The 24,853-nt window shown below is 41.6% G+C and overlaps 1 protein-coding gene across 3 annotated transcripts; it reads right to left on the bottom strand.

Annotated features, from left to right (window-relative positions):
- Window positions 1-2,050: 2,050 nt before the first annotated feature.
- Window positions 2,051-24,135, bottom strand: LOC148016911 (glutamate receptor 3.3-like). 3 transcript variants are annotated; one of them, XM_087662405.1, is made up of 8 exons: window positions 23,768-24,135; window positions 22,692-23,564; window positions 21,996-22,525; window positions 21,549-21,829; window positions 4,643-4,674; window positions 4,141-4,544; window positions 3,003-3,963; window positions 2,051-2,850 (listed from the first exon to the last, which is right to left on the bottom strand). In XM_087662405.1, exons 1-8 carry the CDS (start codon window positions 24,027-24,029, stop codon window positions 2,051-2,053), a joined length of 4,143 nt encoding a protein of 1,380 aa, XP_087518531.1. In that variant the 5' UTR covers window positions 24,030-24,135. The 3 variants fall into 3 exon arrangements, with proteins under 3 accessions (XP_087518531.1, XP_087518532.1, XP_087518533.1); XM_087662406.1 differs by having other exon boundaries at window positions 2,051-2,838; XM_087662407.1 differs by having other exon boundaries at window positions 23,715-23,846.
- Window positions 24,136-24,853: the final 718 nt, after the last annotated feature.

The following is a 24,853-nucleotide window of genomic DNA, read 5'->3' as shown; positions in this document are numbered from 1 at the left end:
AAAGGAGCAACCCACGGCCCTCAATTGGCTTGAGAATGAGAGGATCATTCTCTCTCTCTCTCTCTCTCTCTCTCTCTCTCTTCTTATTTTCTCTCTAAGATTAAACTTTTAAATGTAAACTTTTTGTTTAATTAAAATAAGAAGAGAGAGAGAGAGAGAGAGAGAGAGAGAGAGAGAGAGAGAGGAAGAAGAGAGAATTTGAACACTGTGAGAGAATTATAGAGAGAGGAAAGATAAAATTTAAAAGAAAGAAATAGAATTATAGAGAGATAAAATATAAAATTTAAGAGAGAGAGAGAGAGAAAGAAAAAATGAAAAGAGAGGACAGAGAGAGAGGGAGAGAGAGATAGAGAAGAAAATGAGAAGAAGAAAAGAGAATAGAATTATAGAGAGAGAAAATATAAAATTTAAAAGAAAGAGAAAAGAAAAAATTTAAAGAGAGAAAAAAGGAAAAAAGATGAGAGAGAAGAAAAATAGAGGAGAGAGAGAGAGAGAAGAAGAATAAGAATAAGAAAGAGGAAGAGAGAGGGAAAAGAGAAAAGAGGAAAATAAGAAGAAGAAGAGTGAGAATTTGAACATAGAGAGAGAATTATGGAGAGAGAAAATATAACATTTAAAAGAAAGAGAAAAGAAAAAATTTAAAGAGAGAAAAAAGGAAAAAAGATGAGAGAGAAGAAAAATAGAGGAGAGAGAGAGAGAAGAAGAATAAGAATAAGAAAGAGGAAGAGAGAGGGAAAAGAGAAAAGAGGAAAATAAGAAGAAGAAGAGTGAGAATTTGAACATAGAGAGAGAATTATGGAGCGAGAAAATATAAAATTTAAAAGAAAGAGAAAAGAAAAAATAAAAAAAAAAGAAAAAAGAGGAGAGAGAAGGAAAAGAGAGGAGAGAGGGGAGAGAGAAAGAGAAGAATAATAAGAAGAAGAAAGAGAAAGAGAGATGGGGGAAAAGAGAAAAAAGAAAAGTCTTTTTAAAATTTACATATTTTTTTAAAAGGAGAGGAAGGGAGAAATAAGGAGAGAGGGGGGAAGAGAGAGAGAGAGAAGATATAATTTAAAAGAGAGAAGGAGAGAAGAAAAAGATAAAATTTAAAAGAGAGAGAGGGAGAGAAGAAAAAATGAAAAATTAAGAGATAGGGGAGAAGAAGAAAATGAGAGAGAGAGAGAGAGAGAGAGAGAGAGAGAGAGAGAGAACATGTAAAGAGAATTATAGAGAGAGAAAAGATAAAACAAAGGAGAAAGAGAAAGAAAAGAGAGGAGAGAGAAAATAAAAAAATTTAAAAAGAGAATGAAGAGAGAGAGAATAAGAAGAAAAAAAAGGAAAAAAGAGGAGAGGGAGAGAGAAGGAAAAATTTAAAAAGAGAATGGAGAGAGAGAGAGAGAATAAAAAATTTAAAAAGAGAATGAAGAGAGAGAGAGAAGAAGAATAAAAAAAAAGGAAAAAAGAGGAGAGGGAGAGAGAAGGAAAAGAGAGGAGAAAGAGAGAGAGAGAGAGAGAGAAGAAAATCGGAAAGAGGGAGAGAACTAGGAGAGGAAAAAAAATAAACTAAAATAGAAGGCAGAGAGAGGAAAAAGAAAGATGAGAAATGGATTGTTGAGTGAAGTTGTCGTGCGATAGCATAGCTACTTCGCTCACCGCTTCAAGCCAGCGAAACTGCCGCAAAGCGACCTAACATTCCGCATGCGCGGAACGCTAGTCATGTACAATTGCACTTACCATGGCTGCCATTATTAAAGTGGCATTGCGTGAAGTGTACTTTATTTTATAATGCTGTGCGAAGTGCGACCTAAACGCATAATGCCTAGTGGAATTTTACTAACAAAAAATCAATAGTCCTGAAAAGAGAGTCCAATTCTTCACCGTATGTAAGCCCTCCTATTTCGACTCGCATTTCGTGAGCATATGCAGCCGGTTAAGTTTGTTATGTGATTCACTTGCATCACACTGGTCTGTTGTAGTCTATACATGCAGAGCTGCATGGGGCGTTCCTGCACACAAGCAATGGCGTCTATACATGGAGACCTGCAAGCTCGTTCCTGCCGCAGATTCTTTATCAGCCACGGCACGGTTCTCCCTCCTCGAGCTCCTTGTTGCTGTCGCTCTCCATAATCGGAGTCATTTCTCCTGTAAACCGAGATGTTCTTGCAGGTACGTTGGACACAAGCAATGGCGACTTGCCTTCGGCAATCGAAGAGTCCTGCGATAAGGGCACGGCAACCAGGTAAGAGCTGTTGCTTCTATCTGTCACTGATGGTGATGATGATGATGATAAGTCTTCATTCTTGCTTAGAATAGAAGAGACGGTGGCATCTTTCATCAGCATATCAACCGTTGATTCAATGTCATGCTTTCCCTGTTGGTCTTTCATTTGCTCCGACTGCTCATTATTGGTTGCTGTTCCTTCTACTGCCTCATGTTTGTCACATTCATTTAGCTTCTTTGTCCTCTCCAAGATAGGGATGAGATGCTTGTCTGCAATCGTGCCAGGAGCATGATCTTTCAGGTTCCTTGAATCATGTCCTTGTATGGCACTCGATGCCTGCAAAGTCACATGAGGCTTGTCCCTTGAATCATGTCCTTGCATCCCATTTGATGTCTGCAAGGTCACGTGAGGCTCATCTGCCTTGGTACTCCTTCCAGATACTTCCGTCCTTTCTTTGTCTGCATTTATGGGCTTGTAAATCGATGGAACATTTATGTTTACAATGGGAGCCTTATCACTTTTGTCGTCTCTGCCATGGCTTGCTAGGACCACGAAGCTCCTCTCAGTCGTTGAGCTTTCACTCTCTTTACTTTGAGTTTTCTCTAGTGCTGCTGATGAGTCCCGGACAGGTTCATTTTCTGCGAACATTCCTATAAGAAACACTTGATAAGTGTCAGATTGTGTGGAAATGTTGATCTTCTGTACTATGAAAAGAGTTCAAACTTTCCAGACCATGCTTAACATGTGCTTATCTCAGAATTTAACTAGCCATGTCAATCCTAGATGCTTTCACCCCTGTTACCTTCATCTGGTTTGTCTGTACTTGCTGATTTCATTGTCAGGGACTTAATGGCTTTGGGCTTTTCATTTTTTCTGTTCTCACTCAACGACCTGTTCATCACTTGTTTTGAAGCCAAAGAGTTGGGAGCATGTGCTGTGACATACTTCTCTTCTTTGGCATGTCTTTCTGCACGAGATTTCATGCGGGACGCAGACTTCAGAATCAAGGACTTGAAGCTGCCTAGGCTATTTGCCTGCATTGGATTTTCTTCTTTCTGAGGATTATACAGCAGCAAGCTGTCATCCAGAGACCTGTTGTGATGAGCCAACACTTCTTTGTGTCCGTCTATTTCACTTGTGCTGCCCTCTCCTCCTGGCCTTTTATTATTCGCAGAATTGAAAGTCACTGATAACTCTCTGATGAGGTCCCATAGCTCTGCTTTCCCAGCACCTTCCATAGATGCCATGGAATTCCTGGCACTGCTATCTTGTGATCTCTCACTCATGGAAGCGTGTGTGCTCTCCTCAGGGGACCGGTCTTTACTTGCGGAGTGGGATTTATAGGACCTCTTTTTACCATATTTTGTCTGATCTTTTTCATCTATCTCTTCTTCCTCTATGAAGGAAGCTAGAGACTTCAGGAAACTTGCCCCACGCAAGAAACGAGAGGCGAGGCGTTGGTTTTCAGGTCCTGGTTCCTCCTCATCACTTAGTGGAGGCTCAGCAGCTGCAGCCTGCTTGTTGTATTGCCATATCATCCGGATGTAGTAGCAAACAAGACACACTAGGGATGTAACTCCAGTGATCAAGAAAAGTCCCCAAAAGCTTCGGAGGTTCAATTCATTCGATTGTATCTGTACCTGGGAATTGCAACCATATCCTTTCAGCCACAAGTCATGGATTTGTTGGAGTTCACCATTCTCTGAGAGTTGTAAAATTGCTGTTGACATATCTATTGCCAATTGAGACCCTTTTGGAAAGGCCTGCAGTATTGCCCAAACATGTCATTAATGATTTCTTTTGGCCAAGTTACAATCCATATGCAATTGATAATGAGATCCTTTTATGAAAGGACAGGTAATTACAAGCAGTGAAGTCAAAATAGCTATCAATCCTATTCTTGAAAGGCAAATGGCCTTTGCTACAATGTTTGTACTTACAAAGCCCCAACCACTTTTTGTGAACTCTTGTCCAGCAATGGTGAAGTCGCACTCAGATGACAGGAACAGCTGAACATAGGGAAGCTCATCCACAATTGCTCCAACCCCTCCGGAGCTGGTCCCTTTCTTAAGAGCTTTGGCATAGCTTGTTAAAGTAGTTAGTGGGACTAGTCGCTCCTTGGGAACATTCAGCTGCAATAAGTACTTTTCTACAAAAGATCCACCTTGGAAGCCTATGGGCACGTTACTTGCAACAAGTCCGGCGATGCCCTGTATGGTTGGTGTTAATTGTTCGACTGTGAGGATAGAAGTCAAACTAGCTGTATAACTTGAAGTGACAATAAGAACCACAAAAAGCCAAATCACCAAGACAGCTCTGCCCAGCGTGCTTTTTACCTTCTCTCCTGTAATTCAACCCGTCATTCTCTCTGTCAATATTTTTTCAAGAGCATGATTGACAATTTTAATTAAAAGAAACTTGAGCCAGGTAAATGTGACTTACTTTGTGAGAAGAAAAGGGTTGAAAATATGAACCTGTGGTTACAGTTGGCAGTGAGAAACTTGCAATCTTTAGATCCATAAACAAACAGGCATATTGAATATTTGAATACACATGTACTATAGATGATGATTATATCTCAAACTGCATTGTGCATTAATGCATTTGCCGCATATGCATGTACTTGTGTGCTTTCTCTAAGATATTGACTTTGGTTGATTTTTCCTTATCTGTACACAAAATTAGGTTTTTTGGGTGATGACCATGCAAATGTTGAGAGTATGCATGTCTAGTTCCATATCTAGACACAATCATCTGTTACAACCCTATATCTATTGGGCAAATTTTCTGTTTTCTGTTCTGAGTAGACTTGCCACATGGAACATTCAGATTGACCAATTTTTTCACTGCTACATTATCAGGTCTTCTAGTTTGGCTCAATAGGGAAGGTTGAACCATTTTCTCTTTTAAGTTTTATTTCAATATATTAAGCAGCTGACATAGTTGTACATAGTACTCTAGTTCTCATTTTGCATGTCTACCGTCATATCTAGACACAATATGTGTTAGAGCCCTATGTCTATTGGGCAATTTTTCTGTTTTCAGTCCTGAGCACACTTGCCATGTGGTGCATTTAGGTTGGGACAAATTTTCCCACTCCCACAACATGTGGTCGTTTGGTTTTGCCTCCAGATTAGGTCGAACTATTTTCTCTTGTAGTCCTATACATTAAATAGCCCACATATTGTGCATAGTACTCTTCAGTTCTGACGTTTCAATCTTGAGCCTGCTTGGGAGCCTTGTCCATTCTGCCTTCATCATTCTTGCATTTATTCTCTCCTTGTTGTCCATACTTCTGCTCCACCTTTGTTTCCATAGTATTAGAGAAAAATGCCTATCCTTGCCATAGAAACTTCCTTCGAAGTTGGATGCTTGCTGTTTTTTTGGAGTGTTGCAATTTGAACCTGTGTTTCATGCAAGATACAAGTCATCACCTGCTGGTCATGTTTGCTAGTGCAGCAACATTCAGCACTTCCTCCATCTCCAGTGCCCGTTCATGGCAAGTGCTGCATTTTGCTGATTGCCGGACCTGCCCCTGTCCATGGATGCAGTTTTAACCTAATTGATATGGCTAATGACCCTCCAGCTCATTTGAGGTCATCTATGTACAGTCTAAGGGAAAGGACTGCTGCGTTTTTTGGTGGCAGTAGCAGGTCAAACCATCTCCATCTTGCTCTTTTGCAATGTTTTACCTCCTGCAAGTCCTCTCTACTACCATTTCTCTCACTGTGCCAGTGGCATCTACACTTTGCAGTACCCCTCATATGACAGCTGCTTTTTGCAAGCCACATTGGTCTCTCCTCTTATAGATCTGTGTTTTAGCAATTTTGTTGGTTCCTACTCCTTCCTAGTTTGTCCCCAACATCAAGCTGAGCAATGACAGCTTTCAGATTTAGAAGAGATCCATGAAACCACTCCTCAAGGTGCATTCATACTCACAGGTGATCAGAGGCAAGGCTCTGATCATGGATGGGGAAGATCTCAACAACCTTTGTCTCTAGCTTGTCACAGATCAGTCAGCTTTGGCTGCCCTCATTTCCTTGTTTTGGAAAAGTTCCTTGCTTCAGTAGATAAAGACAAAACATCTGAGTCTCTTTGCAAGTGCTTGAAGGACAGATATGTTGGGACAGACAAACTTTGCTGTCACTAGTTAGAAGAGCAGCTTGTCAATTCGCAGTTTGGAGGACCTGATATTATTGAGCAGTACAGCAGCTTACAAGTGATGCAAAATGAGATATGGAAAGAAGCTATTGTCCCTGCAATCCTCCAGTCCAAAAATGACCGTTGCTTGTGACTATGGTTGCTGCTGCAGCTCATAGATTTGACGGGCTAGCTTGGGAAGATTAGTAACATTTCAAAGATGATTATCTGATGTACGTTTTACAAAACTTCTTGATTTGATGTCATGCTTTCAAATGAGGAGTTATTATTCAAAATAAGTTGCCCAAGTTATTTACTTTCCATATCACGTTACAAAAGGAGATTTCTGCTTCCACCCCTTTCAAAACAGAAGGGGCCCTTATGTCTTCCAACTTCTAGAATCAGTTGAGAGGTGGTTGTAGCAAAGATGACAATGAAAATGGTTCCTAGAACAGGGTGTTAGTGGATTAGTCAGTTCATGTGTGAGTTTGTGCATGTTCTGGTGGGTTGCATATTTTATTTTATTTGTGATATGGTCTGCCTATTTTTTGGGTGCCTGATTTATGTCTGCCGTCTAGCATCATTTAGGCTGGCCAACTACAATAATGAGGCCTCATTAATGCTGACCAACCTGATCACAGTTTTGCCTGTTTATATGCTGGTGGCTTTCCTCTTCCAGTCATTCATTCAGCATACACCTACAATTGTTATGTGGGAGAGGGAGGCGGTGCCAATGCCCACATAGCCAACGACTCACGTTGTTTTTGTATTGTCTCATGTCTTGTTATATGGATTCCATCTCCCAAGCATCTCTTTTCTTCTGAGTTCTTTGTGCAATGTTCTTCTTTTCTCCTGTCTTGTGTTGTGCAGTCTATTACAGAAGATTCACATGCTTCCATTGCTGCATCCACTTCTAACATGGCATTAGTCATCCGTGTTAGATCTTATGGTGCTGCTTTGTTCTGCTGCAGATCTGTGTTCTACATTGTTTGCTGTTGATTGGACCTGTCCAGACACTTGCTGTGAATGTTGTACAGCCTGGGTGACTATCTGCTGCAGTTTTGCCTGTTCCCAGCCTCTAATCCCTGTGTTTTCTGCATAGCTGCCTGCATTTTGATTGTCTAGCATCTAGAAGGCAGATCATGACCTGTTTTCTCCACTTTTACTGCATTTATTGCTCAGCCTGCATTTTGACGAGCTGACCGTGTTTTCAGCATTTAATGCGGTTTCAGGTTGGGCAACTCTGTTTGCAGATCAGTCTTCCTGATTGTTGGCTATAATTGTCGTTTTCAAGCTATGTTTGATCAGATTTTGTCCTTTTGCAGCAGTTGTTTTGTTTCTTGAGTGGTATTTGTGATCCATTGCTCAGCTTTAGAGAGGGGTCTTGTGTATTCAGTTGTTGCTGTGTTATCCAACACCACACTTAGTGTACTGTTGATCCATTCTCTTCTTTCATTGCTACCTGAACTCTTGAAATTGTTGAGCTTGTATACTCGGCATACATTTACTCCTCAAAACCCCTTGTCTTGGTTGTCTCTACCTTCTCATAGCTCCTATCACGAGGACATGTAATTTTATTGCTTTGCTTAGTATTTGATTAAAAGTTAATCAAATGTGCAATAGCTCCTATCACGAGGACATGAAATTTTATTGCTTTGCTTAGCATTTGATTAAAAGTTAATCAAATGTGCTAATGTCATTTGTACATGTGAGGTGCAAGTTAATTATTTCATAGTGTGGGATCCAAGACCCCGAGATATTAGTTGGTGCCAAAGGCAAAAGTCGTAATAAATTATGCTTAACAGGTACTATGTAGCACCTAGTGTTAGATATGGGCCTAGACCAATTTATTGGCCACTAATGTCAATGGTGACATTAGAGACTAAGGATTAATTAATTAATTAATGCTAGTCTAAGGGTTGATAATTGCTCAAGGATACTTGGAAGACAAATTGGCTTGGCCAATTTAATTATTGGTTGGTAATTTTTTTTTTGGGCAATAGAATAATAATTAATGTTCTAAAAATTAATTTAATAAGTTGGACAATGCTGGAAAATGAGATTAGATGTTACACTTGGCAAAACTTGCCTATGCAAGTGGGAAAAACGTTTTTAGGGATCGGTGGAAGTCAGTTCCAGCCATTGTGAGAGAGGATGTTGTTAGAGAGTAATGAGAGGTTGTTGATGTGATTTGTAGCCGCTAAGAATTAGTCCTATAGCCATTGTGAGAGAGGAGGTTGCTAGAGAGTAAGGAGAGGTTGCTGTTGTGATTTGTAGCCGCTAAGGATCAGTCCTATAGTATGTGATACCAGTTTAGAGTCCTTCAGGAGTAGGTGAGAGCAGCCCAAGGTCCTTCTAATGCAGATGACAGCATACAGGGGGGGGCAACAGTCTTTTTGATGGTCATAAGTTGTAGGTGATAGCTTCCATGGTTGTTTGAGTAGGGCAGCAATAGCTTTTCAATGTTTCTCGCAATGAAACTTTGAAATTTCTCTCTCTACAACATTCTCTCTCATCCCTTAGGCATCTCTCAAGTTATCTTAGCATTTTCTAGTAGTTTGAGCCATCAGAGGAAGAGATTTCAATCAATCTTTGCTGTAAACCTTAATTTACAGCAAAAATTAGGGTTTTTGATTGTTGTCTCAGGATGCATGCTCAGAGTTAAGGGCATAGGACTTGCATTCTAGCAGTTGAAATTGTGGAATTTTAGGGAGATTCAAGAGGCTAGCCGACCAATATCATATTTGGGACTGAATTTGTCATTTAAGGAGCAGGGTGAAGGCCAAATTTCCAAGCAAACCAAGGGGCAAATTGGTTTAGAGGCTTGCTGGTTAGTTTTGATAGTAAGAGGCACTTGGATTAGTGGTGAAGGTCAGAGGATCTTAGTTGTACTCCATCCATTTGAAATAAAAGTTAAAGAAATACTGGTTGGGGCGTCAATCTTGGGGCCAACATGCTATCCAAAGTTCAAGATTGTATGGTGAAGTGTGCATTTCAGATTTGTGAATTTGTTAGTTGTTGTAATTAAGTGCTTAATTAGATTATTTACCACATACTCTTGTATGAAGTCATATCAAATTAGCCCACATTACACATTCAAGTTTTTTACAATGGAAAATACACATATGCATGCATGCACGCACATGCATATGCTCTTTGGTAGTATACCATATCACATGGATACGTTTTAAAATGCTATTTATGTATGTCATCTCCTCCCTCATCCCACCCTATGACCTCGTTCCTTGCTTTTGACCGTCCCTCGTCCCCGTTTCCATTGTTGAGCCAAAAATACATTATCTTGACTTAAACAGTTCCAAAATACACTTAATTGATAAAGAAACCTTCTTATTTTAAAAAGAAAAGTGATTCTAGAGATTTATTGTGTCCCACATGTAAAACCCTAATTTTGGGTGTCCCAAACTTTCTATATTTAAGCATGCAGTCCACCACTCTCCCTCAATCTCGTTTTTGCAAGTTTTAGGAGTTGTATCTCTGTTGCCCATATCCTGTTTGCAGAGAACATTGCGATCAGAGCTTCCCCCAGCCATACGCTACCATCTAATACCTGATTTCAGTCTTCGCCTTCACTCTACAGCTATTGCTCGGTCCTTGAGCTGTAGTATACAACCAGATTGTTGCATTTGATGCTAACGTCATCATTTGGTGCTATTGCCAACAGTATGGAGTTGTTGCTCTGATATTCTCTCTCCTCCATAGGCTGTGTTTATAATCTTTGGTTGCTGCCTTGACTTTCTCTCTCCTTTGTTTGTTGCGTTTGCATTTAATAGTTGCTGCCTAGATTCCAGTTTCTCTCTCCTTAGTTACTTGCGTTTTTAGTATTTCTCTCTCTTGTACTACTGTTTGTATCAGATCTAGCCTTCCTTGGTTGTGTTTGCCGGTATTTGATACACGGAGGCTGCCTTGCTACGATTCGGGATCCGTTTGGAGTATGATACACTCCACAGCTCATAACCTCTACCTTGATCCCAAAGATACAAGAGTTCAAGATTCAATATTCACTACATAGTGTGTTTGCTATATGAACATTGTATATTCAATATTTATTCACTTTATTATTCATTGTGTTCACTATCTTTGAGTTACCCTAATCCTAATCCTAATTGTGTTTTGTGTTTATTAGTCTGTGCTTTGTCGTATGATTGGTTTTGTGCTTTCTATGTTTAGAGCATTTCTTCACACTTGTACCCCATCCCATGTTACTATACTTGAATGTTTTGTGAGGTCAAAAGGCAGAGTAGATAGAGATCTATTGTTGTAGTCTCCTCAAAGAAATTTATTAGAGAATTTAACGACAATAAATGTTGCTACAAAAGACAATTCTAAAAATAAGGGTATTAAAATTAAAGGGAAGCAAGCCTAAATTCTTCAATGAAGGGCAAAAGATAAGAAAATAGTCCAAGCTACTCTAAAGTTGAAGTAGGGAGCTGAAAAGGCCATTTGTGGATAGCAAAGTAATTGTTGAAAAGAAAGCCTTGGTTGGCTAGCATTTTGGCATTTTCAACGTTTAGTAGGCCAGTTTAAGGGTTTTGTGGCTATTTATAGCCATTCTCCACTTGGCAATCATTCATATCCGGTGTTGCTGTCATCATCAACCTGATTTGGTGCCCTCATTGACACTATAGGCTGTATGTAGGGATTGATCAATCCATCATCATTGTATTAGCATTCTTCTTCAGTCATCAATGCAATATTCTTCACTTTCTCTTTCTCTCTCTCTCTCTCTCTCTCTCTCTCTCTGTGCTTCTCTGTGTTCATGTTTCTCTTCCGATGTGCACTCTCACATGGTATCAGATCATGGTATCATCGCCTAAGTGAGAATACAGTTTGGATATTTCTTGCAGAAGAGCAGGTTTTCATTGTGGAGGAGCAGCCCAAATTTCCAAAAGCACAAATTTTCAGCTTGCATTTATTGTGTCTATATCTCGAACAGGTGGTCCATTGCTTATTTTTATCCATAGGTAGCCATGAGACACAATCTCCAGGGACCAAACGATAGCTTTCCTACATCAAGCAACATCAACTTTTGTGTTTTGCCCAAAATGCAAATTTATGTTTTTGCAGGTGTCTGTTTTTGGTGCAGGCCTTTACATCTTTGTGTAGGCGATAGCTTCCTCAGCCTTGGCGATAGCTTTTTGTTATGGGTGATAGTTTTTTGTACAAGTGACAGCCTCTTGGTGGTAGGTGACAATTGTTTCTCTTTCAAACACCACTTTCTAGGAGATTGTAGGTTCGAAGAATCTTATCATCACTTCTTTGCTAACTCAAAGCATAAGGTCTCTATTCTTTCCACTGAGAGACTGAGAGATTTTTGTGCTAGTTCATGTGACAAATGGAGGTCTCCTAGCCTGTTTGTATGGGATCCCTCTCCTCCCCATTCTCTCCATGTTTCACAAAAGGGACATTTTGTTGGTCTTCATATGCCATTTGTGGCACCCTCGATACAAGTGTCCGTTCTCCCTTCTATGCCCAGCGAAGACCAACTTGATGGTTCCAACTACTCGATATGGTCGTGTAAAGTGGAGTGTATCCTTGATTCCTTTGATCTTTGGGAGTTTGTTACTCACCCTATTTCTCGTCCAGTGGAGGATCCTACCGTTGGATCATTGATGGATCGTGCAACCTTATGGGATCGGCTCAACTCTAGGGTCCGACATCTTTCCTCTTTATAAGCTTACAACATTCTATCTTGGTGTATGTACGCAAGTTGCGGCAAGTAGCAAAAGTGTAGACAAAGCTTGTTTCTTTGTATCATCAAAAGATATTTTCCCATCGGATTACTCTCGAGAAGAAATTACAGATGCTCGTCGTTGATGATTCTCCTTCCATGAAGGATCATATCAACAGGTTGGAGGACATGAGGGATGAGCTTGCATCCCTTGGCAAGATGATCTCTTCAAAGGATACGATTATGATTCTTTTGACAAAACTACCATCTCCCTGGTTTGATATCTTCTACACTGGCCTTCTTACATCAAGGATCCGTGAGAAACTTCTATGGGAGGAGCTTGCTCCACTTGTTTTGGAGCATGACAAGTGCACCAAAGAGGTAGCTAGTGGATCCACCTCCATCAAAGGTTTTGTTGCAGGTTCGAGAGGGGGGAAGAAGAAGAAAGGGAAATCAAAGACTAAAAGACCAAAGAGTTCTTCAGGCTTTGACTCTGACTCGGAGAAGCCTAAATGCCCATATTGTGAGAAGGGGACACATCCAGAGGAGAAATGTTGGAAGAAATACCCTTACCTTCGTCCGAGAGTGAAGGATGGAGCTAAAACATCGGAACCTTCTACCTCTACTCCAACTATTATCCATGAGTTAGTGTTCCTTTCCACTCCTCTCAATTTATGGCCTTATTAGGCTTGGTACCTAGGTTGTCTTCACTGAGCAAGTTGTTAGTATTGAGGATTCTACAATAGGGGCTGTTATCGCAATATGTTGGCAGGAGAGCATGCTTTACGGGCTTCATTCCCCTTCTCTTATGTAGGGTCCTCCAATGCAATTATCTATTGCTACACCCGTTCCCACTTGTGCACTATCTTTTCCACTGGTTCCTTCCCATTTTCCACCCTCTCCTCCGATGGTTCCCTCGTATCCCCCAGGATTCCTTTTAGAGGGGGACAATCTCAATGATGTGGTTGTGGATTTCTCGGTCCTTAGTGTTTTCAGAGGGGGGCTTCCCAAGATCACGAGAAGGATCTTCATCGGTATTCTTCATCGAGATAGACTTCATCGACATTGGCATTCCTCTTGCCATCCCAAGATCCACTACTTCCTTGGCCTTCCACCACATCCAAGATTTGAGAGGGGGTGTTAGTAGTCATGTTTGTCATGCCTTTTTATCTCCTGCCTTCGAGTCTCAATCTAAGTCAAATGAGGACTTTTGGAGCTTTGATAGATCTATCATGTGTTTTGATAGGGTAGGATACTCATTCTAGAGTGGGTATTTGGGTGCATTTCTTTTGTTTGTTGGGTTCTAGTGTGTTTTCCATGAGCAACTTCTACATTTCCTAGGATGTGCATACCTACCAGACATTGTCCTTGCCAGTCGGATTTTTCTGTGGCCATCTGGCATTTCCAAGCATTTATTATGCCATGACCAGCATTAAATGCTGGTCAGCTAGCATTTATGGCATTTCCAGATTCCAGATTTCAATAGGCCAGTTTAAGGGTTTTGTGGCTATTCATAGCCATTTTCCACTTGGCAGTTATTCATATCATCATCTTCCTTCTTCCTTGGTAGGTAACCACTTCGACTCCGTCATCTTCCTCCGTCTTTGGTGTTGCCATCATCATCAGCTTGATTTGGTATCCTCACTGACGCTATGGGCTGCGTGCAGGGATTGATCAGTCCATCATCATTGTATCAACATTCTTCTTTAGTCAGTGCAATATTCTTCCCTCATCTTCTGCTTCCTCTCTCTCTCTTTTTACTTCTCTCTGTGTTCATGTTTCTCTTTCGTTGCACATTCTCACACCTCTCACATAAGAATCGCATCAATGCTATTCCCACATGCATCATGTTGGAAAATAAAAGCTTTTCAAAGATCTAGCAAGATCAACACAAGATCCAATGTAAGCTTTTTTTTCAACTTTTCAAAAGCTGTGATTTCTTTTTTAGCCAATCTAAACTACACACCTTTTTCAGCAAAGTAATAAAGAGGTAATGCACTCTCTATAAAGTAGCATATAAACATCAACAACAATATGAGCACACGCTCAAAAAGTTGCGTACATCATGAAAATTAGTCTAAGAGGACTAGTTATGCATTGTGTCCACTTTTGCAAGGTCCATATGCACACCATCGATGGATATCTTGTTCTTGAAGAAGTGAACCTCTTCCAAAAAGAACCCATGAAGTGTTAATCAAATGTGCATGTGACTTGCACATGTAATGTGCAAGTTAGTTATATCACAATGTGGGGCCAAGGACCTCGAGATCTCCTTTGGTACCAAGGGGAAAAGTTGTAACAAGTTGTACTGAGAAGAAAAGCTAGTACAGTGGAGCCAAAGCTCAAAAGATGACCACATTGTCCTATCTAACTCAAGTAGCAGTACCTGTGGGGAATCTGCATAGTAAAGGGAGCAAAACATAGTCCTCTAAGTAGTGGGCTATCGAAGTAATCACTGGACAATGAAGGACAGCTATCGAAAGAGTAAACCGCAGTCCTCTAATGCCGTCAAAGATGAGATAGATGATCACTAGTTGTTGAGGAAGCAAAGCGCAATCCTTAAACGCCAAGAAGATGGCCTAGGCAGCAAACACAAATCCCAAGACCCAAAAGGTTGCAAATGCAAACTGCAAGAGCCTAGATGCTGACGCCTGTGTGGAAGGTTGCCAGATGATGACAAACGCAAGATACGAATCCCTCTTAACTACCAAACGAAATGGTGTATGATGACACTAATTGGAAGAGAATAATGCATATGTAAGAAAAGTTGACGTTCATGCCCCTGTAACAAAACACTAATTGCAAATATGCCACCAGGTAACAATAACGATACCAGACTGAGGGGAGCACTCCAGATGATGAACCCAAGGCTAGAGTCTGCCACCAAATGTGGGAGAGATGATGTGAGGCTAATGGAAGGAGGATGGATGTCAACCACAAACCACAATGTCCGCCTGAAGGGGTGTGAGGGTAATGGAAATGCAGGAGAGAGAAGGGAAGAATGTCAGAGTGACGAGAGAAGAGGGGTGAAAAATGACTAAAGTGGTGAAGAATGAATTAAGTGACAGCCTATCTATAGACCCAAGCTATCTAGGCAGCGCACCACTGAGTGGGCACCCAGTGACGAAATGACCAAAATGAGACCACTAGCCCTTCTTGGGGCTGTTAATGTGAAACCCTAACTGAAGTGGTGAAACTAAAGAAGTGGTTTCTCAACAATTGCCTTGTCTAAAATGCCATGGGAGCTGCCATCAACTACCAAGACCTCCCAAAACTACTATCACCTACATCATTAGGGCATTAAGCTGCAGTTGCTTGGTTCAAAAGGCTCCTGTGGTGGCTACATATGGCTTCCAATTGCCAATGCTCACTTCAACAACCTCTCCTCCCTTTCTTTCACCTTCTACCACACTGAAATAACTCTCCTCGGCCTCCTATAGCCTTCTTCCTAGTTGCATGTGCAAGTTTTGCTAAGTGGCAACCTTCCTAATCCATTTTCCAGCAATTTCAGTCTTATTAAATTAATTTTTGGAATGTTAATTTTAAAGTTAACTCAATAATTATTTCTCGCTCAAAAATTTAGCTAGACTCACCAACAATCAAATTGGCTTGGCCAATTTGTCATCCAAGTATTCTTCAATGTCTTTTAGCCCTTGAACTAGCATTACCTAATTAATTGATGCCTAGCCCTTAATGCCACCACAAGTACCACTTAGATTCAATGCATCGTCATTGTGTTCTTGTGTTTCTGAGTCTCTCTTCTCTCTCAGTGTTTGTTGTACAGACACTATGTTTCTCTCTACAAACCATATATTGTCTCTTTGCAAGGTTACACATCTTGACATGGTATTAGAGTATACCTGTTATTCTTGACATGGTATTAGAGCGCAGGAGCTCAGATAGCTAAAGACCTTATTCTTCAGAGAAGGCAAAGACAGGTTTGGGTTCTCGGCATCATTTGTTGATTTCCCCCTTCATTTCAGTTGCATCAATGGGAGATAGAGATACCCTTCTCTTCCTCTCCCTCCTACCCTCCCTTTTATGGGTTTTAACACTCTGGTGCTATGACTTCTCCACAAGTAGATGGACAGACCATAGGATGTTGCTCTTTCGGTATCACTGGACCTCCCACCAATGCTTATTGACATGGACCTTTGCTCCCTACACCGCTAAAGTATATGCGTCTACCCTTAGCACTCATGCCACCTCTCCCTTTTGGGCCACAAGGTTTATTTTGCATCGGCTTTTAGATTCTCATGCTAAAGGCAATAAGACGCATTCGATGCGTGCTAAGCCCTTTTGAGCCAAAGAAGAATCACTTGGTGCCTTGACCTCCTTACAACCACCACAATGCGCAATAGATGTTGCTTCTACTTCTAGGGTTTCAGGTATGCCACCTCAACAACCTGCGGTTGTGCAGTCCGCTCCACTGAGAGAGAGTGGTTGTTGTCTACTATCCCCTTGGTAGTCCACTCCTTTGAGAGAATAGTTTTTCAAATTCTTCCATTACTTCGGTTCCGTAGTCCACTCCATTGAGAGACACCAATGATTGTTGCCTACCCTTGGCTCAGCGCAAACCTCACCTTTCCCCACCATTGACTACTCAGGTTCAAGACGCCACCTCTGGGAGTTCTTTGACATATTCGATACCCATATACCTTCTTCGGCACAACTGGTGATACTTTCTTCGTCATCATATGATTTGGAGTTCGTGATTCATGAGTTTTTAATTCTCTATCTCTTGTAAAGGGAGATTGAGAGGGGGATGTGCTCTTTTTGCCTTGAGAGGAGGCTCCCACCTCTTGTTCGACTTTAGAGGGGGTCCCTTTGTCTCTATTCTAAGAGGGGGCACCTACTTATCATGAAGTTTTTCCTCACCACTCTTTGGGGATGGTTGTCTTTTCACAGTTATTTCTCCTTTTTAGACCCACGATCTTCAGGTACTACCTCCATTGAGGCCTTGGAGAGGTGACTTGGTGGTGAGGCCTTCGAATCCACTCTAGCATGGAGTTATGGAGCTAGTGGCTCCTCTCCCAAGGTGGAGTCAAGTTTTATAGTTCATCCCATATACTGCTCCTTATTGTAGGTTATCTTTCAAGTGGAAATCTTGGGTCTCTGGGATCCTCTACATCTTCATCTCTCTCTTCGCTTCTCTTTTTTCATTCCTTTTTGGGCTTGAGAGGGGGTATTGAGAAACCACTTTTTTAGTTTTTCCACTTTAGTTAGGGTTTCGCACCGACATCCCCAAAAAAGACCAGTTTCCTCATTTTGGTCATTTCATCAGTGGGCACCCACTCAATGGTGCACCACTCTAGATAGCTTAGGTCTATAAATAAGCCATTGCTTCATTCATTCTTCATCACTCTAGTCATTCTTCACCCCTCTTCTTTCATCACTTTGATATTCTTTCCTTCTCTCTCTTGCCTCTCCGTTGCTCTCACACCCCTTCAGGTAGACATTGTGGTTCATGGTGGGCATCCATCCTCCTTCCATCAGCTCAGTGTCATCTCTCCCACATTTGGTGATAGGTTCTAGCCTTGTGTTCATCATTTGGAGTGCTCCCCTCAATCTGGCGTCATCATTGTTACTTGGTGGCACATCTACAATGTGTTTTACTGATTAGGGGCACAAGTGTTAGCTTTCCTCACATAGGCATCAACTTTCCTCACAGAGGCATCAATCTCCACCAGTTGTTGTCATCAGCACCATTGTGTTTGGTAGTTAGAGACATTTGCATCTTGTGTTTATCATCATCTAGCATCGCATCCATATTTGGCAACCTTCGATATAGGCGTCAGCATCTAGGCTCGTATAGTTTGCATTTGTAATCTTCTGGCTCCTGAGATTTGCATATGCTACCTAGGCCATCTTCCTAGTGTTCGAGGACTGCGCTTTACTCCCTCAACAACTGGTGATCATCTATCTCATCTCTGACGACATTAGAGGATTGCGCATTGCTCCCTCAATAGCTGTCCTTCACCGTCCAGTGATTACTTCAGCCCATTGCCTGGACGATTGCATTTCGCTCCCTTCACTATGCAGATTCCCCACTAGTGCTGCTGCGTGAGTCAGATAGGACAATGCAGTCATCTTCTAGGCTTTGGCTCCATTGTATTAGCTTTTCTTCTCATAGCATGATTTAGTGCATCATCATCGTGTTCTTTTTGTGTTTTTGAGTTTCTCCTCTCTTAGTGTTTGTTGTACACATTGTGTGCTTCTCCCTGCAAACCTTATATTCTCTCTGTATTATTGCACATCTTGACAGTAGCAACTAATTTCTTCCATTTCTCTCTCAATGAAAGTTCAAAAATTTCCCTCTCATTCTCTAGCCATTTCTCATCTTCTCTCAGCAAGTATTAGCAATTCTAGCCATTGGGGATGGAGAATTTGAAAATTCTCTGCCATCGTAAACCCTAATTTGTAGTAAAAATTAGGGCTTGATGGCCATCTCAAGAATTGTGCTTAGAATTTGGGGCCTAGGAATTGGTATTTAGTAGCTGAAATTTAAGCATCTCGGAGAATTCCAAGAGGCCAGCCGTGGGGCTGAATTTTGTTATCCAAGGAGCAAGGTGAAGGCCAATCCCCAAGCAAACCAAGGGGTGAATGGGTTTGAAGGCTAGCTGGTCACTTGTGATAGCAATAAGCTTTTGGATTATGAAGGAGATTGACGAAATCTTAAGTATGCTTCATCCAATTGCAATTCAAGTTAAAGAAATACCGCAAGGGGTACTAGTTTGGGATCCAACAGTTTGTCCATTGTCTAAGTTTAAGTGGTGGTGTTGCATTTTTAGTCTATGTGGATTTTATTCTTGCTTAGTATGAATCAGGTCATTACCACCCTTCCCCCAAAAGGAAGGCTGGTTTCATGGTTCCATTGCTATGGTGGACTCGTGGCACTGATTGGAAGTCAAGAGCATTGATCTAGTGCTTCAATTGTTGAGATGAGATCAAGTAATGATGATGGCTCTCAATCTGAAAATGCACATAATGAAGGGGAAAATGCAATGCCTAATCTTGGCACAGGTTCACTACAACATCTTTGCCTAGTTGGCTAAGGATCCAGTCTAAGAGATTTTTGAATTTCCCGAAGAAGGATAGTAAGGGCAAGAAGAAGATGTCATCCTTGAAATCTTTGGGACGGCAAGAAGCTCCCAAAGAGTGGCTAGTGCAGCCTCAAGATGCCCCAAAGGTCAGTAATGAACGAAATTAGGGCCAGTGGGGCAAGATATGCAAATGCAAGGCCATCTTGGTAGTGCCAATCCAATGGATTTTGGAGAGTAGGACATGCATGCAAACATGTGGCATCTAGGATACTTTGGTTGAGGTACAATATTGCATGCTATGGTTGGTCAATGACCACATATGGTTACTTTGGTGGAGGTAAAATATTCCATGCTATGGTTGGCCAAGGACTGCATATGTGAGGGGCGATTCCAAAGAGGAGCTTCTCCCTTCTCCTGATAGGCAATCACACCAATCAAACCATTGCAAAGAGCGACATGAAAATCGACATTCAAAGCCTCATTCTCACTCTATTAGGTCGAGAAGATCTAAACCCCCTTCTCCCCCCTCTACTTCTCTCCATATTTCCCGTAGGGCCCATACCTTCGTAAAGCAACAAATTGGTAGTAATCCATCTCGGAAAGCCTACAAACACACTAGGAAAATTTGCGTTTTAGTGTCGGGATGCCCAAACAGAGAAAATCAGCTATACCTTGCAAAAGGCAGTTGTAGTTGCCCTGCATCTTTGTAGAAGGCTCGGATAATGCAGAAAATCTGCATTCTTTGCGACAAATGCACTCCAAAAAGCAAGCTGAGTGTGGTCTTTGCTTCGTAGAATCTTCAAGTCCTCACTTTGGCAATGGTACCTTGTGAGAGTGCACAACGGAAGAGGAAACAAGAACACAGAGAGAGAAGGGAAGAGAAAGAATGCAACGAAAAGAGAATGGAAGAAGAAAATCTGCATTGAACTTTGAAAGAAATCTGAATATAATGTGGACTTATCAGCCCCTGCAGGCAGCCCAAGGCATTAGCGAGGGCATTGGATCAGGCTGATGACAGATGGCAGCACCCGAAGATGGAGGAATGACCGGATGTCGGAGTGTGCTGGAAACCTGCATGACTGAACCTGGGAATTACCAGCCAACTGGGAAATCTGCATTGAACTTTGAAAGAAAGCTGAATATAATGTGAACTTATCAGCCCCTGCAGGCAGCCCAAGGCATTAGCGAGGGCATTGGATCAGGCTGATGACAGATGGCAGCACTCGAAGATGGAGGAATGACCGGATGTCAGAGTATGCTGTAAACCTGCATGACTGAACCTGGGAATTACCAGCCAACCGAGGGAGCTCAGCTATAAATAGGCAGAAATGTCAAAAACTGGCTGACCTGATCCAAGAGGAGCAATAAATGCTGGCCAACTGCAATAAAATAACAGGAAAAATGATGTCACCATCATAAATGCCAGTTGCCTCATCCAGTGTGGTGTGAATGCAGTAAAAACCCACTGGAATAGAAATGCACTAAGCTGGAAACTAACCAGCCAGTGCGAACACACCTAAAACCGACTGAAAAAGAAATGCATGCTCTAAATAGAGCTGCCTCCTCTGTCAAAACACATGACAGACTGAATGTTAGAGCTCCCAATGTCCCCATCTGACTTGGACTAAGGCTCATACGTAGGAGATGACAATGCATGACAGACATGATTGCTAACATTAGGTTGACCAGTTCTTTTCTATTGGCATGTTGGTTTTGCACATTTAGGTTGGCATTAGTTGAACATAGCTTTTATCTTGAAATTTCCACATCACTTCAGTTGAGAAGGATGCACATTGGAATGAGATCTAATGCCTTGTACTTGGACTGATTCCCTTTCACTTCCACAAATGGATAATTATTTGAAGTTGCCAAGCAACAGTCCACTTCGGGTGTCTTCTCTAGACCTTGCTTGTGTCCACTTCGGGTGTCTTCTCTAGACCTTGCTTGTTGGTCTAAGGGGCTAACTCACCCATGGGAGATGTGTTTGGAGGCAACTTCCAGAGTTGAGGGATTGTGGCGTTTTTTGTGGCTTCATGTTTGGATATAGACATACGTTGAGCTTGCAAATTTAAGAATGGACTCTTAGAAGTATTTTCTGCACGACTACTTTTAGGTCTTGAGACGCTTTTGGATTTCAAGACGCTTTTGGATTGGCCACCTTGAGCATGTCCTATTTCTTGTGTCTCGTACATATGTATGATAGGCAGACTTAGCCCCATTGTTCTTTGGCGATTTGGACCTCTTCCCTCTTGGGCGATTTTCCTCTCTGGTTAATGTCCTTATCAATCTCATTATTCATATCTACACCTATCCATTGATTGCTTTCTTGGCACTTTCCCATCATACACATTTCTGCTGCACAAACTCTAACATGCACTTCTATTTCTCAAATGCATTCAATATATCAACTTTAAAATTATTCTTGTGTGATATTTTGGTAAGCTCAATGATACTTTATCAGTCCCTTTGCACACACCAGAGGGTTGTCACAAATTGCTTCTTTGGGCGTCCTCGAAAGTCACGATTCTTTTTGTGCTCCAGCATCCATATCACCAATCCGGTGAGAAGAAAAAAGGCACCTGTTGTACACCACATTGCTGGTGTAAAAGGGCGCATAAAAGCCCAAGCGTACCTTGCAGGGTCACCTTTGACAGGTACCAGCACTACCAATCCTGATGTTGTGTAAGGCTGGGTAAAATCCACCACTTTGGAACGTTCTGTTGTGATTGTCACATCACCCACCACTGCATCAAACTCCTGCTCTGTCCAATGAAACAGATAAGCTAAGAAGACATGTAACAAGAAAGATGGTTGATTTGAGAACATTCCATGCATGCAGGTTTCAATTTTCATAAATGCAGAGAGCACAACAATGATTGACTGGTTGGTGTCTCTATGCAGATTCTTTGAGAGTTTATTTTACCTTTGTTGCGATTTTTTCCACAAGTGCATCATAATTTGGTGTGGTGTTTCCATTTCCATAGGACACAAATGTGTATGTCACTGCATAAGGTAGGTAAGAAAGCGCAGATTCAAATACATTTATGCAAAACCCATGGAAAGTAGTGACATTGTTGAGATCAGTTCTAGTGGTCACAAACTCCTTGTATCCAATCTTGTTTGGTACACCAATTACAAGAGGGCGTCCATTCTTGGGAACAACCCAGCCACGAGGAACCTGTGAGGAGCCACCTGGCCAGATGACATCCCGAAGCTTATCAGCAGTGGTAGCACCACTGGAAGCAGAAGTGGAAGCAAAAGATGGAGAGTTGGGAATGAAATCACGCAAAGTAGAAATGTCTGCTGCCAGAGATGATGGAGGGTAGGGGGAACAGCCAGTTCCATTGCTCCAATATCCCACAACTTGAACCCCTGTTCCCACCCTGTTCACAATCTCAAAAGAAAGACCCCTTCGATCTCCTCGCTTGTTGACTTGCACAAATCCTGTTATACCTGTAATAAGTCACAGGATTAGTTATTGCAATGGTACAGAGGAACAAAATATTGCACTGGATGTCACAATCACACGAGGACCATCAACTAGTGAAAATCATGCTTTGCAATCTGCCCATGCATAATTGACATGTTTTCATCACTGTTGCTTTCATCATCCATATACCTGTGAAGTTAGTCGCCTTTATTTGATGCAGCAAAAAATCCCCATCGTCAAGGACTTTGAGGCTGGCCAAGTCTGAGGTCCCCCCAGCAGACATGTTTTGCTGCAAGGGACTTGCCACAAACTTGAATGTCTTGCCTAGCCTCAAGAACCGGTCAACTGCATATGCAATCATCCACACTGACTCATATGCGTGCAGCTCATAGGCATGGTAGTGGAGGTCTGACCTGCCCAGTGCCTGGTCTCGCTCCTGAAGATAAGCAACTAGCTGTGATGATTCTGGAATATAGACCCGTGTGCCTATCACACCCAGTGTTGATCTCATGAAGTCTAGATCAATATCAGTTGTATCCAGAATGCCAGCTATGGCATCAGTTACAATCCACACGTAACCTGTGCCGAGCATTTTCAAGTAATTAGCCACCGAAAACACCAGTCTACCCACTGCCGGTTGCATGTGGATGACAAACACCCTTGATTCCATTAGAGCCAATTGTGCTAAAATACTGCCAATGCTGTAGTCATCTGCTGCAGGATCCAATGCTGCTTTGTACACAATCTTGGATCCTATATTATCTAGAAAGTCACTGAGAACATCTACAGCATTGAGACCATAGTCATCATCTGTGAACATGGCAACCACCTCTCTCCAGCCGTAATAGTGAATGATGGATGCAATTGCCTGCATTTGAAGTGCATCACTGCATGTGAGGCGAACAAAGAATGGGTATTGGTATTCTGAAAGAGTAGGGTCTGTTGCACCAAATGAAACAAGTGGGACTTTTGTGTAGGCGGCCATATGTGCTACAAAATGTGAAACCCCTGAAGATTGAGGACCTGCGATTGCAACCACCTCAGATTCCAGCAGTGATGTAGCTGCAAGCAACAAAGAGGCATTATTTAGTCTTTATTACTTTCATAGTATCACTTTGGAAATTCAGCAATCACAAGATAGATGCATCCATTTCACACTTGCTTAGACATAGCAAAGGCAGTCACAGTGTGATCAAGGAACACCGCACATACTAATTTTCCGTGATAAATTTTGGGTATCCTCAAACAGGGTAAGACAGAGGAACCTGCAACAGCACCCATAAATGCGCTGCAGTTGGAATTGGCAGGAATGAGTTCAAGGGTGGTCCCATTGAGCAGGAGGGGATCCTTATTGACATGGTCGACTGCGAGATTGAGAGCAGCCAAGCATCTGAGTCCAATGGTGGAGTTGTAATCGAGCAGGGCTCCGATTTTAATTGTGGAGGTGGTGCTTTTGGCGAGCTTCAATACTGTGAGTAGCAGAATGAGCCATAGGAACATTGGCGAACAGCCTCCATCAATGCGCATTCTTGGATGGACCACTTGCAGAGAATCAGAGATCACAATGGATTATATAAAAGAAGCATTGAGCCCCACCATCTGATCATTGAGAGAGAGAGAGAGAGAATATACAAAGGGTTTCAGCTGAATAGCTACCTGTTATAACGGCGGTGACGTAGTTTTAGATGACGTCCCGCGAGTCTTCTGATTTTCTAAGGTTTTTCTTGTTCTTCGATTTTGTGGGTCTTTTCGTCATATTGATAACCCTAATTACCTCCACGATTTCAGTTTTTTCTTCTATATTTAACAATTCACTAGACACAGAGCCTTACTTTTTTTTGCAAAGTTAGAGCTTGAACATACCGGTACATATTAGGGCCGGATTGGATATTGCTACATTCTTTTGGTGTGCACATTCATATAAGGGATTTGATACACACGTGGTAACTCTCAAATTGAAATTCTAGCATACCCCAATGAGAGAGCCTTTCACTACATTGGTGAAGCAATGTGTTTGATACAACCTCACATAGAAGTAGCAATATCTTAACTTCTATTACCAACATTGCATTTCATGTTTACATTTCGTTTTGATGATGTCCTTGGGGGCATTGCTGAGTCTTTTAAATTCATGACTTATGCAAGATATAAATGCCAACAACAAACAACATTTGTTTCTAACTTGCTTCAACTTGGTACATTCACCAAGCTAGCTTTGATGCATAGTTTGTCTTGCACATTTCTTGCAAGCTCCAACAACAGGGCAATTGATATAGTTTGTGGATACCATAATATTCATTGAACATAATTGTGTTCTTCAAATTTCAAGAATTGTACATGGTAAATATGAC

Source organism: Lygodium microphyllum, chromosome 22 (genome assembly GCF_053477565.2).
Source record: "Lygodium microphyllum isolate KBCC chromosome 22, Lygodium_microphyllum_v1.1.10, whole genome shotgun sequence".
Lineage (NCBI taxonomy): Eukaryota > Viridiplantae > Streptophyta > Polypodiopsida > Schizaeales > Lygodiaceae > Lygodium > Lygodium microphyllum.
Note: the sequence above shows the minus strand (reverse complement) of the source record. Positions and strands in the feature narration are given on the sequence as shown.

Bases quoted from the DNA above. Each gene is read 5' to 3' on its own strand.
- LOC148016911 (XM_087662405.1), bottom strand. From the start codon at position 24,029: ATGCGCATTGATGGAGGCTGTTCGCCAATGTTCCTATGGCTCATTCTG. The intron at 22,526-22,691 runs GTATATGGATGA...GACTTATTACAG, and splicing joins AAAGGCGACTAACTTCACAG to GTATAACAGGATTTGTGCAA. The intron at 3,964-4,140 runs GTAAGTACAAAC...GCAATACTGCAG, and splicing joins CAAAAAGTGGTTGGGGCTTT to GCCTTTCCAAAAGGGTCTCA.